Below are 20,776 nucleotides of genomic sequence, written 5' to 3'. Positions count from 1 at the left end.
TATAAAGACTAAAGAGCATGCAGGAAATACAATGTGATAGTGAAATAGATTAATTAGAAGATTTTCACTTTTGTGAGTGACGTTCAGGTCCGATGCAAAGCCAAAAGCTGATTTAATAAATGCTTTATGCAGGACTGAGAGGATGTATTCCTCCAGTTCTTGAGCTTATTTTAACCCTTCTAGTTAAAATCACAGTCATCACATGATCATTTGGCCTCATGATTTCATTATATTTGTTGTCATATCACAGTTGAGTTATGAAAACAAATATAAACTACAAATATAAATAGAAACATAAGTGTTATTGTATTTAATCGGGTAGAGCTGGGTATATGTTGCATATATCTTGTGAATGCCCTCAGTAATGCATAAGGTCAGCTGTTATGTTCATGTAGGACACATCAGATATACTTATACTATATCGTATACTGTAAGTATACGTCACGATTCTGTAGTCCAGCAGCAATAACTTAAATTAACAATTTCAAGGATGAATTTATCAGACTCTCACATTATTCTGGATGTTTTCAAACACTTATTTATGCACTCGTGTCCTCAGGGGTCACAATAACATTTCAGCCAGAAAGACTCATGTTTGATTCTAAAATACTAGGATACTGAGGAGTTCATGGTCCGCTGCTACAGTCTAATGCAACCGGCTAAGGTCCTGTGGCTGCATAACAAACTCAAATCATCACCCCTCCACCACCGTGCTGTCAGCTGGTATGAGATGTTTGTGCTGATATCTACTACCAGCATACTGATATGACCTGACAAACAGAGCTGATATGTTCTATTTTTTGTCTCACTGCGTATTTTGGCCAAACATTTCTACCTTGTCCAAAGGACATTGTTCCAGAAATCTTGTGGTTTCTTCAGATGCACCTTTGCAGTCTTAGTCATGCTCTCATGCTTTCTTCAGAGAGAAGAGGCTTCCTCCTCACAAGCAAGTCAAATGACTTGCTCAGAGCATTTTCTAATTATTCTACTATCATAAAAAAATAATGCTCACTTTCAGCCGTTGCCTGAACACCAAAGGGATTTGTCTCTCCAAAACAGCAGCCTTTCACTTGCTTAGTGAATGTGTAAATCACTACAATCATGACCTTTAGCATGGTAACTAAGGCCTGGAGAGTCTCCAATGGAGCTCTTGGGCTTTTGCAATATTCTCTGAGAATTGCACGGTCTGACCTTGGGGTGAAATTGTTGGGATCATGGCATTGTGTTAACACACAGAGGTAGTGACACTTGCTGATCATCAGTGAATCTTGTGCATTTCATTAGTAGTACCTGGCTGCTACTTTCCCTCTATGGGCATATTTTTATTTATTTTTTTCAGTACAGAGTATAGACTTCTGCAAAAACGTTGTATATCAAAGGACTGTATACAAACTACTGTAATTTCTGTTGATTTTATCTAACTGCCCAAATTTAATTCTTTCGCTGGTGCAATTAAACTCACTATCTTAACTCTGAAGTTTTATGACCCTATTTATATATTTATATGTCCCACATATCCAATAAAAGAAGGAATTTAAACAAGACTTGATAAAAATATAAATCTCTCAAGACCGGTTGCATTCTCACCTACTGGGCAACAGTTGGTAGGGAAAAGTGGGGCTCAAGTTAATAACATCTAAGACAAGAGAAAAACTAAAAACAATCAAATGCAAATACACAAAACAAACAAACAAACCCTTAAACATGTAAAAATAGTAAAATGAAAATGCATACCCACAAAAAAATAAAGATTAGGAACCTACCAGCACAGAAAAGAGTACCATGAGTTCTCTATGCTGACTGGGTTTTCTAATGAGATTAAACTATTTTTTTTAGAATCCTTGTGAGAGAAGATTGCATTAGGCCACATGGAAATGGAAATGGAGGAAGGAGTCTGCACTTTTCATAAGAGGACAGTACATTTGTGCCAGCAGCAGTTGGGGCCTGTTTGATAAACCGTGCCCTGTTTCTTCTTACGAAGGGAACATTGGATATAGGTAAACTTGACCGTCATGACAACACCAGTGCAGTGTCACTATGCTTATTGCATTCTGCTGTTCTTTGGATAAACACTGGAATCATCTTCTTTGGGTTTCCATTTCATGCTTTTTAAAGTAAAAAACTGCAGAATTGCTGCTGTACATCATAACAATGTTGGAAGTGTTGTTGCAAATAACCATCACTGATTACCACTGATACCACTGATTGCTGATTTCCTCTCAACTATCCCAGTATTCATGTCAAATATTTTCCATCTGTTATTAATCATATGAAAATGTATGTAAATCTGATATCATGAGCTTGGTGAGTAATGTGTTGCATTTAGTTGCTTGTTTATGTGAACACTAATTGACACAGAGGCACAACCAAGTGACTGGGATAGTGCACATGAACATCTGTGCCACATATGGACTACTAAGTACCCTAGTCCCGATGGAAGACGCCCCCAAAGGTGGTTGAGAACAACAAGGACCTTCATTCCAGACAGACAAGCATCTGTTGGCCAACCAACCACACATAGTGGTGGCTGAAAAGGAACAGAAGACCACAGATGTGGCAATCTTAGCAGAGAGCAGCATCAGGAAGAAGGAGCACAAGTAAATGGTTGTTCCAGTCGCTTCCATGGCCACACATGTATAAAATCAAGTACCGTAACTAGGCATGCAGACTGCCTCTGCAACATTTGTAAACGAATGGGTCCCTCTCGGGAGCTCATTTAATTCAGCGTGATACCGTGACAGGATGCCACCTGTGCAACAAGTCCAGTCGTGAACTTTCCTCACTGCTGAATATTCCACTGTTAGCGGTATTTTAACAAAGTGATTGAGAATTCCAGCGACACAGCTGTAGTAGGCAATGTAAAATCACGGAGGTCTGCAACTTTCTGGAGAGTTAATCGCTATAGACTTCTAAACTTCATGTGGCCTTCAAATTAGCTCAAGTACAGTGGGTAGAGAGCTTCACGGAACGGCTCTGCATCCAAGCCTTACATCACCAAGTGCAATGCAAAGCGTAGGATGCAGTGGTGTAAAGCACACCACCACTGGAGCGGAGACATGTTTGATGTGTCCGCATCAATAGCAGTCTTCACAGAAGTGCTTCTGTAGGAATAAAATGCACTTCTGGAGATTCACAGAAGAGTTGAAGCTGCTATATTAAACCCTGTGGATTCAAGATGGGATGTCACTCAAGTTCATATGCATTCAAAGGCAGATCAGTGAATACTTTTGGGAATATTGTGTTAGTTTTTATTCATTTACATCACTGACATCAATGCATCATGTTCGGCTTTTTGGCTGATGAAATAAAGGGGGGGGAAAAAAGCATCATGTGCATTTGGGTAAAAACTTTATTAACAAAACAAGAAGGCAAAGCACAGCCCAAGCTTCCATGGCACAGCAGCCTACATTACCTCGCTGTCAATCACTAAAAGTGCCACGAGTATAATAATTCTAACATCCATCGTTGTTACAGTTAAATATTAAAATAACACAGCCACTCGGATATACTGCATAATATATATTTACTCTAAAGACCTTTTAGACAACATCTACAGGAGGGGAGCCCAAGTCATGCTCATTCTCTTGCGCTGTAGCGCCATCTAGTGCCATCTCAGCACATTTACAGTAGTAGTACAATCAGAAACACAACAGCCCAGCAGTAGAAGGAGAAATCAAAAGGCTCGGGACAAAACAGACACTTTGTACCGTTTACAATCTCCAACAGCAATCTGTACTATACTTACAATCTGCACCTTAAGAGTATGGAAATGCTGAGTGATGTAACAGTGAAGAGAAGAAGGCAGAGGGGTTATTATAAGCATTTTAAAAGGAAGATTTCACCCATTTAATGCAATATTAATTTGCTCAAATGCAGGCCAATATTTATCACTCTTTATGGTTTTAGAGTACTTAATCTTTGCACAAGTTTGAAATTTTATCTGTGATTTTCCAGGTGTAGGAAAGATCACTGCATGTTCACAGGGATCTACTCCACACTCCTGGGGGAGAAAAAAAAAAAAAAATCTTGCACTCCTAAAAGGTTCATGTTTTAATTCTGTTATTACAAATCATGGATATTTTACAGCACTAAATAAAATTTGGTTTAAATTTGATATGAAAAAATTTATCTAAGTACCTCAGTTCAACGTGTCACGCCTCCTTTATTTTTGTATTGTGTTAGTTTATACACCCCAAACAAGTTTCAAGAAATGTACACTTTATGGAAACCAACGTCTGAAAAATACCATCATGTTAAACCCTAAAATCTTAATGTATCTTTCACCCTCATTGTGTTGCATGCATTTAAAATGGTTAACAAACTGCAGTATACATGATCTTAACCTTGCTGACAGGCTTGTAATTTAGAACAGATGTACTTCCCTTTAAAGGGTTGAAAGAGTTCAGGCCCAGTTAGTATTAATGGAAAAATTGCAGATTTATTGTGTTGTCAGATGAGGTGGATTTGCAGTAGTTGATTTATTTATTTATTTTTTGTAATGGTAAAAGTTAGTAATTTCCTCCATTACAACAAGTAATTTCTCTACAGTCTATAAGAAACAGCAGTACACTTTAAACTATTCCAGTGATACTCATTTGGTGTCACATCTCTGGGTTTCTCAAGTTACGGTGGTGCATTTTTTCTTTTCTTTACTTTTTTAAATTCCAGTAGGCACAGAGGAGCTGCTGCCCCGTGGTAGCCCGAGGATAAAGATGAGGTGAAGAAGATGTGACGAGGGTCAGACAGGATTCCAGTGGAAGTCAGAGATGCAGGTGTATAATTTTGCCTAGGCAACCACCCACTGCAGGATGCTGGTGTCCTTCCCACCAGTGGAGATCAGGTGACTGTCATCGTGCAGGAAGGCAACGTTGGTCACGTGACTGCTATGGCCACCGTATTCTTGACTTGGAGCCTGGATAACAAAGCAAAGCAGGACAAAAAAAAAGTTAAGGAGTAATTAATTAAAAGTGAACAACATGCTCTTTTGGGAATTTTAAATGAAAGTTTCACGGTTTTCTTTATTTGAAGGATGTATAAACTATATGCACTGTTAACCTGGTGGATACATTACTGCACTAAATGCTCGGTTTCATCCTACTCTGTGCTTTGTAAGATGTCATGGAGAGCAAATGATAATATAGTCATAATAATCCCCAATCACCTGCAGTTCAAACCTTCCCTTTTGTCAGGGGCAGCCAATCATAAGAGAGTTGACCTAAGGAAGGAGGAGCTAAAACTGATCCTTCCAGACTCAGGATGAACTGAGGTGCTTAACCAAGTACAAGATACAAAAGTTTTATTTTGAACTGTGACTCAAGCAAAGATTCTCTAGTAGAGTCCAAGAGCAATAACAGAGTTTAAGTTCTCCATTGTTAATAGTAACCCTTTTCTTTTTCTTGTTTATGCATGTGTAAATTTGTGTGCATCATAGCCAGTGACATCTTACTCAGATAAAGTTGAACAATCTCATATGGGAAGTTATTTCAGCTGCTGTAGTCTTGCTAGAGCTGCTGCTGCCCCTGCAAGCCACTTTGCAACCCATCTCGACCTCAACTCCATTGATTCAATAGGAGCCTGACTTATTTAATCTACGAATCCATGCTCTCCTCTTGACGGGGGCTCTTATTGCAGCTTTAGATTTATTTGCATGGAAGCTACAGGAACAGCGGTCCAATACCAATAATACCAAATATAAACTACTGGAGAAGAAAATTATCTTCTTTAAACAACGTTAACCTTCTTGGTCACATAAATCACCTCATGAACCTTCTAAATTTCAATAATCATGAAGGTTATTTGCAATGAAAAACAAATGTATAATGTGGGGGGTTTTACATTCGTACCAGCTGTTCATGAAACACAACTGTCTGGTTTAAGCCACTAAACACTCATTTTCATTCCAAATCTGTTTAAAATATGTTGTAACTTTTTACAGCTTGTGATTTTCTGCTCTAATGGCAGCCAGTTTGTCTTAATGGACAATTTAGTTTACAGCCCCAGTTTAGAAGGCTTTAACTGAAAACTTGTAAAAAAGGTGTCTAACAGCCTGCAACGGTTTGTGAGCACAATATAAACACCTGGCAGACATTGTGCACATTACAGGCCTGATAATGATAAGGTATTCTGTTATTTCTGCTGAGCTTTCATTGGGTTTCCCCAGTGTTCATTAAAACTTAATCACAATGCAGTTGAGAGACAAACACCATAGCTACGTAGTTCTGGCAGTGTTGAAAGTCAGCGTGTCTGCGAAGTGGAACAAATTTCAACACGAGCATACAAACACGCAGACCCCGGCTCTGATGTGCTTTGTGTTTGTCACTGTGAGTTAACATGACTGACCCTTGGTTGAGAGCAGGGGAAGGAGAACAAGTGCACTTTGCCAAAGTCATCAGCAGAGGCCAGCAGGGATCCATCATGTGACCTGCACGCAGCATTGATGTCTGTGCCATCTGCTCCATCTGGCCAGATTCCTGCAAGACACAAAAAGACCAAAAAAAAAAAAAAAACCAAAAAGAAAGCGCCAGCGGCAGAGTTAGCACGAGGGCGACGAAGACAGTGGAACAGCATCTTCAGTCACTTCGTGTTTTTTTAGCTGCGGCCACATAAAAACACCGTGCTCTTCTCCATCAAAACAAATTCGCAAGAAGAAACGACTGTGTGAGAGCTACGCTTGCTTCAGGCAAACATTGCAAAATACTAGTGTGATAAAATAGATGAATTTAAAAAGTTTTATCAACCTACCAAACGTGTTGAAGCTCAGAGTGCAGGTGTAGGTGGCCCACTCCAGGTTGCGCACTGTGTCCATGTTGGTCACATGTTTACCACTGGATGCCTCCCCTAAAAGCCGAAGAAACCCCCCCAAAAGATTCCTTGACATATGAACATAACTTTGAGAAGTCAGTGATATGAGTGTCATATTTTACCAGATTCCTATATTGACAGTAAAATCAGAGGGTGGAGCTAAAAGTGCACATGAACAGACATGAAGTATGACTTACAGAAGAGGATCTCATAGTCTCCTGAGTTGGTGACAAGGTACTGGCTGTTTTTCGACCAGTCCACATGGGTAACAAAGCTGGAGTGTCCCTGGGGAAGAGGCAGATCATGCAGAGTGACGATTGAACATTTTTTGTTAAAACTCTCTTTTAATGTTATTGATGTTAATTTTGAGTGAAATTCTCATCCAAAGAACAGCAATATATCAATTCACTTTTCAACCTCCATAAACTACTTAAGCCTTCAGACACTAGCGATCTGATTTTATGAAAAGAGATCACTGTAAGAATGGGAATTCATTTACAAACAGACATTTACAACTGGCGCTCCATGTGAGCATCTACTTACAGTGCATTTCCCCACACGGCTGTACTTTCGGCCGTTTTCAGTTACAGCATAGATGTAAACAAAGTTATCATGGGAAGCGACAGCCAGGAAGTTACCGTCTGCAGACACAAAGTGAAGTTAGCAGAAAATCAATGAACTGAAATATGAAATTTTGTCTGAACTTTAACATTTTATGGATCTGTGTCAGCGAGGTGAGCAGATGATGTTTTACCCGGAGAGTACTTGACATTGGAAATGATCTCATTGCCATCTGTGTGCATAGAAACAAGATCCCGAGTGTCAGTGTCCAGCACCAACCACCTGCAACACACAAGGCAGAGATTTGGGAAAATGCACATGACAAGGATCCAAATAGGAAGGCTTTAATATCTCCAGCATTAAAGGAGATCAGTGTTAGTGAATGTTTTGTCAATGCTCAGTTTCTGAATTTTAACTTGTTTCAGCTGTAAGGCTCACTTTCCAGTCATGGTCCCCACAGCCAGAACAGCCCCGCTGGGATGGAAGCCTGCAGACCTCCCTGGATCCTAAAGCACAGAGAAGACGACATACTTGTTATTTAGTACTTGTGATTGAACGGGAAGCTCAGTCCCTAACGCTGTCTTCATTCACAAAAATCTTCCTCACCTCGATGGTCTTGCTCCACAGGGGCTGGTGGGAGTGGGCATCCCAGAGGTGAACTTGTTTGTCCTGTGAGCAGGTAACAAACTGCTCCATGGTGGGATGGATGTCCAGACCCCACAGCTCATCGGTGTGACCCTGTAGCACATCATATCATTTCTTATTTAAAATGCAGCATGCATAAAGTTAAAATATTTGTTAGTAGTCAGCCTGTGAATGTTATCAGCATGTACCTGCACAATAGGTGTTAATGTATCAGGGAAGGCAGCTCTGATGATTGCATTCTTGGTGGTTCCAACAAAGAGTTCTCCGGGTTTACCTTCAGCCAGAGCACGAACAGGACCGAAGGACTCTCCCACCTGGACACACACATGCAGCACAGAGTCAAAGAAAGCACAATATTCAAAACATTAAGTAATAAAACTTTTTTTTGGAGTTATTTACTTGCAACACAAGAGACACCCACTGACAGTTTAATCACTAAACTGAGAAAAGTTTAAAATAATATTTAAGTGGGTTCCACAGAAGTTTCACGACCTCCGATTTCCCCTCAGAGGAGAATTCGCTCACCTCCATCGTTGCCTTTTTTCTGTAATCGTGGTCCCACAGCACCACCTTGCGGTCTTTCCCCCCTCCAGACACCATGGTGCCGTCCTTGAGAACACACACTGAGAAAATGCCGCCTTCGTGCGCCGCTGACACCACCTGGCTGATGCGGGTACCACCTGTCAGACGACACAGGGAATCAGAGAGTGAGCAGCAGATATCCTGCCTCTTTACATTTGTGCTTCACAGTAATGATAAATGAATGATTTCATTTAAAATCCAGACTGCCGTATCTATGTCAGATGCCCCACCCCCCATTATCAGTGGCTTGCTGATCTTATGTCGTGTCTCAGTCTTGAAAAGATCCACCCAGAATTAAAAGGGCACATTTGGTAAAATCTGGGGTCTTTTTCTGACAAACTTCTCTAACTTTCAATTTAAGGATGTTCCTGTTGACTAACAGATTTGCTTATTCCATCGAGGGCCGATGACCTACAACTTTACTGTGTTAATGGGAATGTGAAGCTCAGTTGTGTTGCTGCTAACTTAGTGTCGTTTGCAAGGAAAGGTTTTGTTAGTACCAATCGACCCTTCAGAGTTCTGGAGTTTTGTTAATTTTTTTAACCTATGTTCTAACGTGAGAAGTTCTGTTTTGTATTCAATGTAACCAGTTTTTGTGTTTCCCTTCGTTTTTTTTCTTTTTTGTTAGCTGTATCCACAAATGCTTAATTTTATGTTCTGTTATTCCTGTTTTATTGAAACAATCATATATGAATATAAACGTGTTCAAACCTTCGTTAATTCAAGCAGCCAGGATTTCTGTGATTGGCGATTGAATCTCTAAATTTTGTCAAAAAAGAAAAGAAAAGAAAAAAAAAAGCTGGATCAGAACTTTCACTTTGATCGTACCTTTGGCCCAGATGTAGAGGTTCCCACTGGAGTCTCCTGTGATGGCGTCTCCATTCTCAGCGAATGCCACACACAACACATACTTTGGTTTCTCGTGTTTCTACAAAGCCAGACAAATAAGGATTTCAAGGACTACAGAAAAGACTGCTGTCATAGACTGCACCTTAAGAAATAAAACTAAATATACAGCAGGGTTTTAAGAACAAACAACTTGTGTATAGTTGCGATACCTCAAACAGGCCCTGTCTCTTGGTGAGAGTGTTCCCCTCCATGGTCCAGAAGTTGATGTGAGATTTTCCACAGGTAACAATCAGGTTGGTGTCCATGGGATGAAACACAGCGGCCAGCACAGAGTCATTGGAGCACTGCAGGGACAGAAGCCAGGAAGCTATTGTTTCATTCTATTTGCTACGTTCATGAAAACATACCATTAAAATCCTTCATCCATGCATGTTATCAAAAAAATTTAAAACCAGGAGATCAATAATGATACAGCTGTATGAATGAGATCAGACTCAGGTGGCCATACCTTGACTTCAGCCAGCTGCTTCTCCTTCTGCCAGTTCCAGACTGACAAGATGTGATCGTTGGCATCATCCACAGCGCAAAGGAAGGTGCCGCCATTCTGGTGAATGAATGAATGAATAAATAACTGATTAAATCTTAATAAAGCATGAAAACATAGAAAGGGGCCTGAATGACTTGTGTAAAAACTGGGTATTTGGATAAGTGCATAGTTATTGGGATTGTATTATATTTTGCAGGAAGCATTACACTTGCAGTGTTATATATAGATCACATCATGAGTCTGGCTGACTAAAGCATTGATTATATCTGAGCCAGAACTATGACTCATCAGTTTAACGGGCTTCTTACTGACAAAGACATTAACCATCGCCTGCCAAAACACACTCAAGTAACGTTGTTAAGCCTGTGATTTATGACACCGACTGACGTAGATGATGGATGTAGAAAAACTGAGACACATAAATAGTTGGCTGATTAAATGTGAAGTTTTAGGGGAATATATGTCTTTACATTAAAATAAAACACCTCCAAATGCATCCCCTTTTTCTTTAGAGGTCATTATTCATTGGTGTAATTCCCTGAACTAGAATGATGTTGACACCTCTAGTCTAAAAGGGTGAGACGCTCCTTACCGACTTTGAGAAAGCCACACAGGTGACCGCTCTATCGAACACTCCCGTTCCAAGCACATGGAGCGTGTTGAGGCTCACAGAATCCCAGACGCGAACATGGGGAGCCAGCAGCTGAACAAACACACACAAAAAAAAAGAGGAGACATAGTAAAGTTGTTTGATTCATATCAAACCTTCTTCTGGTTTCCACAAAAAACAAAACAAAACTTTATTTGAAGTTTTAAAGCTCTTTCAGTTTCATATTTAGTGATTAGGAGACAACGCTACGGCAGGATTGGAGATGCTCGCAGTACCTTTCCATCTTTAGAGTTTCCAGCCACTTGTCCTGTTGCTATGGTAACCATGTCAGGATGCACACTCAGGCTAAGAAGATATGAGAAAATATTAATTATATTTGTGGCTTTGTGATTATTAATTCTCATTCATTCTGCTTCTTTCACACGATGCCTTTAAAAATGTTTATCGTGACACACGCCGTTTTCTCTGGTCTCTGACTTTTACAGGAAATCTCGAGTATTTTTCAGAAGCACGTTATAGACACTTGACACGTATAAACAACAGCCATATAAACAAACCGATTGACTCACATTTTCCAAGTCAATAAAAACAAATATACAATATTTATTTCAATGTGAATCATATTTTGCATTTCTAAAACACAAAAAAAATGACAATGTGAAGAGGCGGATTCCACGTGACGGCGTGGGAGAGGAGAGCACGATTGTTTCCCTGCAGAGCGGAGTAGCTTTCCCAGCATGCCCCAGGGGGCCTTAATGTTTACATCCCAGTGTCTCCAGGCACAGGATGTCAACTGGTGCTCATTAAGTACAGCACAAATTTCACTGATGGTAAACACAGAAGCTGTCGATGACGTGTTACGCAAAAACAAAAACAACTTCTGAGCAGCTCGTTTCTCTCTTTGTCTCACGTGTGGGGTCGAATAGAGTTTTGCTTTTTTACATTTTCTTTTCATTTTAATTTCTTTTGGGAGGAGATTTGCTCATTTTAGCTTCATTTTTACTGTTTAAAGAGGTTTCCTCTAGTTTTTATTCATTTGAATGATGATTGTTATGTTAGTTCTTCTGTATGAAAAGACATAACATCAAGTGAGTCTGTTTAAACAAAACCATCTATATCACGGTGTGTTAGTTAAACACAGCTTTTGATCAAACGGGATCTGTTTACAAGACTTAGAGTAAATGAGGAAAGCAGAGATGATGCAGGAAAATGCACAGTCTCTGTAAAGATTAAAACACTTTAATGGCTGCTCTCATCAGCCTGCTGTTTTCTCACCATTTGACGTCATCGTTGTGGCCCAGGTAGTGTCTCTGCTGCTGCTCCTCTGTGTTGTACAGCACCACCACTGAAGCATTAAAGTAGACAATCTCTCCCGTGGGAAGCAGGTACAGGTTGGAGCGGCAGTCACGACCACGGTAGCCATAACTGGACCACGGTTAGATTAAGGAAGATGGCTGATGCTGGACAGGATTACCAGAATATTCAGCAATTTTATTTTATATATTTTGTTGATGCTTCTTACTAAGATAACTTAGAAACACCAAATCTTATTTTTTGTAATTTCTTGGTTTTCAGAGATACAGTTTGTGCTTTCACCCCTATTATTTATCTTACAGACAAATATGTGTCAGAACAGCTGTGAAAACAGAAGATATGATCATTAGTTATTAGTTATATTAGAAAAATGTACTCCCACACCGGAGGTCACGTCCATTACGTTTATATGGTCTAACAGGTTGATTGGTGAGCCACAGACAGTTGCATGTTGTATGAATCACAGCAGAATAAATCTAAATAAACCTAAAAATAAAGTAACGCTAGCCTGAGTCTATTAATCAGATATTTTAAATATCTAAACCATCCGAATCTTTAAATAAACTGTTCGTGTACTTCTTAATTTCTCTCTGTCTGGATCAAGGATACACCCACTGCAGTTTGAGCTTATGGTCAGGCAGCGCCACCTTCTGGTCAAGGCTGTAAGTCCCCTTCTGCTGGTCTGGGACGTGCATGGTGACGGGACGGCCACGGAGGAACATCCTCACGTAGCTGTCCTCTGCAGTTAAAGAGGGAGGGAGGAAAAGCAAGATCACCAGTTAAAGAAAGAGAGAAGGACAAAGTAACACTAGTTTTGACCTCTGTACCATCACCCTCTCTAGCTTTGACAGCATTTTTTACTAACTTTATAACCAAAATGATTTTGTGTCAGTAAGAACATAATTGATTGAAATACTTCTTTAAGTTTCACCCCAGTAATGCCAATTTGAAGACAGCGGACGCAGCAGGAAGTCTAGAAACCTCCCAACTCAACACCTGACATCAGAATAATTTTTCCTTCTTTGGTGCTTGGTATAAATTTTCAGACACTTTGTGATTAAATATGCATACGAGGCCATCTCTCTCTAAATTTGTGCTACTTTGCATGCTTCAGAAGAGAAAATTAAACACTGAATAAAGCCAGCTTCATAATTATCATGTCTCTTTGGTGGCACATTAAGACTTCAAAATGGAAATGAGGAAATATTGTTAACAGCCTCTCACAAAAAATCCTTTCAGAATACAGACAGGACTAAAACTGGAAAATTTGTTGTATGTAAGAGTTGCTGAAGTTTTTCAAAAAGACTTTAAATCCATGTAATATAAAGTTTATACCTTTTTTTTTTTTTAATTGAATAAAAAGCAATTTGCTGGTATAAAATGTAACAAGGATACAGTAACGCAGCATAAAACTTTCATAGCTGCTTCCTTGCATGTAGACGATTATCTTTTCATATAAAGTCTTGCATGCAATGAGGCATAAGTTTAATTAATTTGACCTAATTTGCATAAATGTCCAACAGAAAAAAAAACAACGACGTAAAATAGCAAAACAGCACACCACCTCACAATTTACCAGTGCTTAAAAAGATGTCACATTTTTGCTTGTTAAATATATATTAATGGGAAAATGTATAAACAGACAAACAGCTTCACATGCTTAAACACTTTCCAGCAATTACAGATCTTTTGTTTTACAACGTATTCAAAATCTCCAGTAGTCTCGTACTCATCTTAATGGGAGATCCTCTGCATTTCCAACATCCTCTAAAATAATTAAAATGGGACATCACTCTCTCTAATGAGAAAATGCATTTCTTTGAAATGACAGTCAGAAGAATCCTTCAAGAGTTCTTCGAGGACTCCTGAAGGCTAATTGAGTTTCACACATGAGAGGCTGCTCATCCCCTTTACAGCAAATTAAAGTGTGACAGTAATTGGAGGCTGAGACATAACAGCTAACGCAATTATCACTCACACACACACACACACACACACACACACACACACACACACAGAACAGTACAGACAAAAGCAAAGCAATGGTGGGATTAAAATTTTATTTTACCTGCATTGAAAGTGCATTCTTTGGATTTGCTGGAACACAAAAAGAAAAATGGTGTTCAATTAATATTATTTTGCACATTACACGATAAACAGCATGAAGGTTACAATCATTTTCCGAAAGTGCTGAGAGGTGGGTATATTATGTCTTTATAAATTATTTACTCATGCTACATCTCTTACCCACAGTTAATTGAAAATAGAGGGCAGACACACACAGAGTGTACCACACATGTCCAAAGATGTGCACAACTTTTCGCCTTCAGAGGATCAGATGATGTAGTCTGAAGACAGGATTTAGACCCATTTATTTAGAAATCCTGTTTGAATATTACATTCACACTAAATACTATAAGACCTAAAATGTGCAAAGTGAAAAGCATATTTTTAACAAAACGAGTCATACCTGACACGCAACATTTCCAGTATGACCTTTGAGAAAAGTGATTATTTACACTCCTTAGATTATTTTAGAAACTGCACCACTGATGGCAAGGACTATAAGCAGAGGCCTGAGGAGCTTTCAATTAGCCCAGACATGTCAACAACCAGCTGACAGTTGAGGCAGGAACTGGAAAGATCAGATCTGGTGCATACGATTATAGCTACGATGCAGTATGGCACACTTTAATGTAAATAACGTCTTCACCTGAGAAAAGAAATAGTGGTGCTGTAGAGATTTCTGCGGGTAGGTCATTCATAGGATGGATGGCTTTGACCAGTAGTCTGGTCAAACTCATGCCGTGTCAAAAAACATATCAAAGAATATCTAACAGATTAATTTTCTTTGAACATTCATAGAAAAAACATAAAACAAAACAGGAATTGGGGTATAAATCGTGCGGCTTTGTTGTGGTTCACAGTTATCAAACACAGCGACTGGTCTTAAAGGTTTGATTAGGATTTAAAGGTTCATTTCTTATATTCCTAGAATATGAATATAAACTATCACCTGGGAATAGTAAGTAACAGGCCTGGATACACAGAGGACCAGAAGACCTGATACTGAAAGGCTGGTTTGATAAAAATTTGATGAATTTCTTTTATCCTCAACTTGGCGAAACAAATAAAGCAAACAACAAAGTAGCTTGTATTTGCCCCGGGCCGGGCAAGTTGATACACATTTCTTTAACATTATCTTTGATGCCTAAAACTTTCCAACTTGCTAGTTCTGCTGTGTAAACAGGTTTGTAAAGACGAGTCAGCAGACACAAAGCAAACAGAAGTCCACTTGTATTCGCAGACAGTGTCAGCGCCTATCAGTTAAACACACGGCAGATGTGAAACAGTGTGACAGAGAAGCATCGCAGTGGTCAGAATTAAAAGATGCCACACAGACAAGCTAAATGCATTTACAAGTAAAAATGACAACCGGCGAGTCAGCCACTCTGCCAGGATCCGTGATTAGACCTGCCAATCAAAACCTGCCACATCAGCGAGAGCTGCAGATGTCCCTGAATCTGCTGTCACCCAATCAGAACTGCCTGCCAAGCATTTCAGCGCATGCTGAGAAATCAACCTAACCTGTCTGGATGCTATCAACCAATCGGGATGTTGAAGCGCTGCCTCGGCTGACAGCTGGATGTCACCATGGCAACAGCAATAAAGGTAAGGCTTGATACGATAAGAGGGAAATGGATGTTTGGTCCTCGCAAAGCAACAAGCGAATCAAGAAAGACGTGCTTGACTTTTCTGAGTATTTCTATGGAAACACAGGCAAACAAATAACAGCAGCGAACACACTTCTTCTCATGTAGATTTATTGTACAACCACAGAGCAAGTCATATAATACAGAAGAGTACTATGAGGAAAACTGCAGTGACACAGAACATTTGTCTCAGGTTCACAGATAAACAAAGATAAACCACTCAAACTAGAATCAACATCTTACTATAGCAAAGTTAGTTTAGATTTAAATCCAATATCTGTTCAGGCTCATAAGGGAAGAATGTAATAAGCAGGCACTGAAGATCATCACCAACCACACATGGCTGGTCTGAAACCCTGAGTACTCACTAATAATTTCAATACAATATCCATTTATTTGCTGTACTTATTAAGTTATCCAGCCTTGATCTGTTATGCATGGATCTGTAGGAGGAGTATGACTAAGAAAAACAAACAAACAAAAACCTGGAATGTGTCTTTTTCAACCTTTTTCATTTTTCCAGTAGTTCCACATTAGGTGAATGATTTTGGACACAAGCTATCTTTTGGTTCCTGGTGATATGCGTTTTGTGAGGAGACATTTTGCCACATATTCTAATCACTACCTCTTTGAACATTTATGTCAAATATGAGGAAACTCCCTGAAGGCTTTCAAAAGAATTGTTAACACCACAGAGGGAAAACCTGAAAGCATGAAACCTCCATACCTGGTGGGTCGGTTAAAAAACAACAACAAAAAAAACAGACTAGTTGACAAAAAGAAACTTTACCAAGGCTGCATTATGAAAGTAACACATAAAGAAACTGAGTGAGTGGGAAAGACTGCGGCATACAAACATGAAAAGACCCCAGGCTGTGCCGTGTGTATCCTGATATTTGTTTAATGGGGAGTTTACTAAATAAAATCTTGACAGTATTGAGACATATCAATAGCTCTCTAAGCTTACGGGTCAACTGAAACAATGATTTGAGATTTCTTTTATAGGTTCGTTACAATGTGAACAAGGGACCTATGCAAAAAGAAAACAGGAAAATGAGATGAGAGCCTGCGTGTGTGTTTGAAGAAGATTAAAGGACAGCAGAGCAAACAGACGAGTCATCCGAGGGCCTGTGTGGCGTCTGTTGTGTCTCTGGGCAGTTAGAGGCGACCAGGAGGGGTTTCGGCTCTTTAAAGCAACCACATAAAGCCCTGTTTGTTCCTTGAACTGCGAGCATGTGTTTCTGTTTGTGTGCATGTGTAAGTGTGGTCTGCCAGGAAGATGAGGCGTGGCATGGCTCTGGCCAATAACAGAACACAATTGATCCAGAACCTGTAATTATGGCGGTCCATGCTGCGCAACTGGCAGCCGGACAGGGCTCATAACTCTGCCTCTACAACCCAACGGCAGCGGCCGTCACTAGTCACCGGGTTTCCAGGCAGAGGGAACGCACAAACAGACCTCTCATTAACATGCAGCACCGAGGGTGTAGTTGGCCTTTTCTGTGGGCTCTCTGAAAACACAAAGGGTTCTTGTAAGAACCAGAGGGCACTAATGAGCACCGGTGCATCTGCAGAAAGATTAAAAGGACCGACATTTTTGTGCTGGGCCACTTGTCACTTTGAATATATTGAACTTTAACCACTTTTTGCAAGCAACAAAATCAGGATATTTTAAGTTTTTAAGTCTAAGTTTAGGATATTTTATCCTAAACTTAGTGGTTTGAAATAATAAACGGATATTTTTACTCCTGCAGATCAAACTTGCAAAGAGCATTTGTTTGGTTATCATTTTTTGCTGTTTACAAGAGACACCTTCTCTCTTTCTTATAGGAACTCTTAAGTACTAGTTCCATCCATCTGGGAGATTAGAGTGATGCACACAGGGAGGCAGAAGATGTTGTGGTCCGAGTAATGGGACTCATCCCCCTGAACTGTGGTGGGAGTGGTGGGAGCGGTCAAGAGTGCATGCATCCATTTCCTGCTCAATTAGGACTTAAGTACTGCAGCAGCTATAACAATAGACATGAACATAGTTGACTTTCTTCATATTTTCACTTGTGCGCAAAATACATTAGTGTATTTTGTTTTAGTCATAAACTAATCAACTCTGACACTTATGAGGCATCAGACAGTGTCCAGATAGCAAAAGGGGAGGAAGAAAAATAAGAAAAATCTGCATTTTTAATCCAATGTTATGCTTTATTCTGATTCTAACAATCATTAGAGTTTCATCTAACCAACTTCAGATTTCCTGTAAAATTATAAACCTCAAAAAGCAAGAAGGAAGGCACAGTTTTTCCATGTAATGCATTCTAGATCCAAGTGATACAAACACAAAAAGGAGATGACAGACTGAACGTGATATGAATCTTTTCCTTTTCCGTAGTGTATGCAAACCCTGTACAATACTCGTGCTACCCTAACTTTGAAATGACTTATTATATGAAAATAAAGACAGACACATTGATGTTAAACTGGTTCAATGTGGTGCAAAATAGTCCTCTCCAATCAGACACATGCTCAGTATGTTTGCTGCATGTAGAGCAGGATGTTCAATCAATGTTATCAATGTTTCTGCAAGCTGTGCAGAATTGATAATGGTAACATCAGTCCCACAGCTTCCCATCTCTGGTCATAATGCTACAGAGGATTACAAAACAAAAGTCTTAGTAGCATTTTGAATTGATGCTCAATTAGCTACTTTTAACTTGTTTCGGAAATCAATGAATTAATTTGGAAAACTTGAAAATTAATTAGTATATAAAAGTGCACCAAGCTCAGTAGCAAATTAAAGTAGAGCAGATGATGATGGGTACTTTGTAAAACCTGAACATGTGTAATATTCTTGTTGAAGTTCAGGGTGTCCAGTAAAGCAGGAGCTCTGTCTGATCTGCTGTCAGAGTCAGTCAGGTTTAACAGAATAATGAGTTAGCCGACAGATCTGCTGAGTACAGAGCGACTGGTCCGATGTCACATCACATTCACTGAGTCCCATCTGTCTGTGTGCGTTTCATAACCAGGCAGAAATGTTCATTAGCAGCCAAAACAGCAGCTTACGCCTAAAATGGTTTAGCATTTGCATAATGTAATGAGTTTGTAATAAAGAAATACACTTCAGGAAAATAAATATTTTCACAACAGCCAGATAGATGGTTTTTACTTTGAATGCGGTTGTTATGTGAATGTTAGCTAAATAAATAAGCATTTGTAACTCACCTTATTCATATTTGTTTGAACCAAACATTTAAAACTCAAAGTATCACACAGTTTAGCATTTTTTCATAAGACCTGCCCCTTGCCATTAGGCTCATGGTCGATGAACTCATCAAGCTTTGTTGTTTTATTCATGTAACCATGCAGCTGCCCCTCCCCACAGCCCTGCAGACAGAGAACCCGACTGCATCTAATGGTTTGCGTGACAACGGTTTCAAAAAGCAGCACCACTTCCCCTGAATGTCTTCGAACCTAAGCACTGACTGCTGACTTTGTTTGGAGTGAAAACAACCAAGCATTTCAGAGGGTAAAGCCTGAATGCATTTACCTACCAATAAAAACTGTATTTAATTTTCTTTTCATTTAAACTGCAGCTGAGGGACTAGTTGTAACAAAAACAAGTACCTCTCTTTATAAAAGCTGTGTATTCATTTTCCATAATGGAGATACCAACCAGCCATCCAAGGTTTAAAGCTACACAGTTTCCTTTATGACATGCAAACAACTTAGGTCGTAATTAGCATGTCTTTGCCTTTCAAATGATTCCCAAATATACCATCTCTGCTTAAAGTCTGCTTCTACTCAATTCTAGTCAATCATTGACTACTCATTGTAAAGCAGCAAATTACCTGGGTGATTTCTTCATGTCTGCAAGGTTTCCGTTACACTAAACGTCAACACTGGTGAGCAGTCAGAGCGATTCTTCTCCTGTCCAAAGCCACACCAACACACGGACTTCCTCCTTCACTCTGCAAACTTTTAGCTCAGCCTGAAAGGTCATATTATCCAATCAGAATGCACTTCCTTATTGTCCAGGCACACCCCTTTCTGCACAACTACCACGCCTCCCTTTTACCAAGAACTGTTAGAAACATGATACATCAGCAGAATGAAAGGAGTAAAGGAGACAGTAGAGGAGAGGAGAGAAATCAGGTCATATCATCCAATCAGAATCCACTTCCTTACTGTACAGGCACGCCCCTTTCTGCACAACTACCACACCTCCCTTTTACCAAGAACTGTTAAACATGATACTTGAATGAAAGGAGTAAAGGAGACAGCAGAGTAGAGTAGAGTAGAGTAGAGTAGAGTAGAGTAGAGCAGAGTAGAGCAGAGTAGAGATAAGGATCAGAATCAGGCCGCCAAAGACTATAATCGAGTCCACTGGATGCTTTGGAAAATGTTTATTTAGACATTTCTGGGTTTTTGTTTTTGTTTTGTTTTGTGGGGTTTTTTTTAAACCATGGTTACACAGCAGTAAAATTCCAATTAAGGACAGTCAGTGAAGTAAAGTTTTACTTTACTTTTACAGTTTCTTCCAATTTGAACCAGAGAGTTCTGCTGACAGATTTCTTTAATTTACCACAGCAGCATTTCTTTATCATGTAAAAAAAACTGACACGCACTGCTGAAATGCATCTTCTTTTTCTTATATTAAGATATCGCAGCGATTAAATGTGTAAAAAACTTCCTTGAGCCGACAGGAAGCAGAGTTTCATTGGTCTGACCCACCTAAGATTAAAGTAGTTTGTATGTGGCCCATTTTATGCACTTTCTGCAGTTTTGTCAGTGGTGATCACTGTGGTCATTATACATAAAAAAATCAACAAACAAACACCGGTGCCTTGAAATTCCCCCCAAAATTGTGCTCTCTCTTTTAAATTGCCTTTTCAAAAATGTAACTATGCCCTTGTCAAAAAAAATAATCCTATTAAAGAGCAACATTTTTATTGTTTCCCAGTTTTAGATGGTATCAACACCTCTGAGAGGATGATTTAAAACAACACGAGTAAAACCAAAGACTGAACTGATGTATGATGAAAAATCCATCCATTTATCCATCCATCTTCTTCCGCCTATCAGGAGCCGGGTCGCGGGGGCAGCAGCCTAAGCAGAGAAGCTCCATGGCCTCCTCCAGCCTGTCCGGAGGAACGCCAACGA

At 39.6% G+C, this 20,776-nt stretch overlaps 1 protein-coding gene across 2 annotated transcripts in view; it reads right to left on the bottom strand.

Moving 5' to 3' along the window:
• Positions 1-3,234: 3,234 nt before the first annotated feature.
• Positions 3,235-20,776, bottom strand: part of eml2 (EMAP like 2) — a 31,985-nt gene continuing 14,443 nt past the window's right edge. For both annotated transcript variants that reach the window (XM_086262302.1, XM_086262303.1), the window contains exons 5-22: positions 13,978-14,006; positions 12,519-12,648; positions 11,871-12,020; positions 10,871-10,940; positions 10,578-10,688; positions 9,947-10,042; positions 9,648-9,782; positions 9,418-9,517; positions 8,533-8,687; positions 8,196-8,321; positions 7,969-8,100; positions 7,801-7,868; positions 7,556-7,644; positions 7,345-7,442; positions 6,999-7,086; positions 6,742-6,837; positions 6,340-6,470; positions 3,235-4,912 (exon numbers count right to left, since the gene is read on the bottom strand). In XM_086262302.1, coding sequence (XP_086118428.1) covers positions 4,787-4,912; positions 6,340-6,470; positions 6,742-6,837; positions 6,999-7,086; positions 7,345-7,442; positions 7,556-7,644; positions 7,801-7,868; positions 7,969-8,100; positions 8,196-8,321; positions 8,533-8,687; positions 9,418-9,517; positions 9,648-9,782; positions 9,947-10,042; positions 10,578-10,688; positions 10,871-10,940; positions 11,871-12,020; positions 12,519-12,648; positions 13,978-14,006 — 1,930 coding nt within the window. In that variant the 3' untranslated portion in view covers positions 3,235-4,786. The remainder of the gene's footprint in view (positions 4,913-6,339; positions 6,471-6,741; positions 6,838-6,998; positions 7,087-7,344; positions 7,443-7,555; positions 7,645-7,800; positions 7,869-7,968; positions 8,101-8,195; positions 8,322-8,532; positions 8,688-9,417; positions 9,518-9,647; positions 9,783-9,946; positions 10,043-10,577; positions 10,689-10,870; positions 10,941-11,870; positions 12,021-12,518; positions 12,649-13,977; positions 14,007-20,776) is intronic.

Source organism: Aulonocara sp. 'chitande type north' Nkhata Bay, linkage group LG14, assembly GCF_057382095.1.
Source record: "Aulonocara sp. 'chitande type north' Nkhata Bay isolate Kocher_YH1m ecotype deep benthic linkage group LG14, A_spYH_male_GT1.1, whole genome shotgun sequence".
NCBI lineage: Eukaryota > Metazoa > Chordata > Actinopteri > Cichliformes > Cichlidae > Aulonocara > Aulonocara sp. 'chitande type north' Nkhata Bay.
The sequence above is the reverse complement of the archived record's forward strand: the minus strand, read 5'-3'. Positions and strand labels throughout refer to the sequence as shown.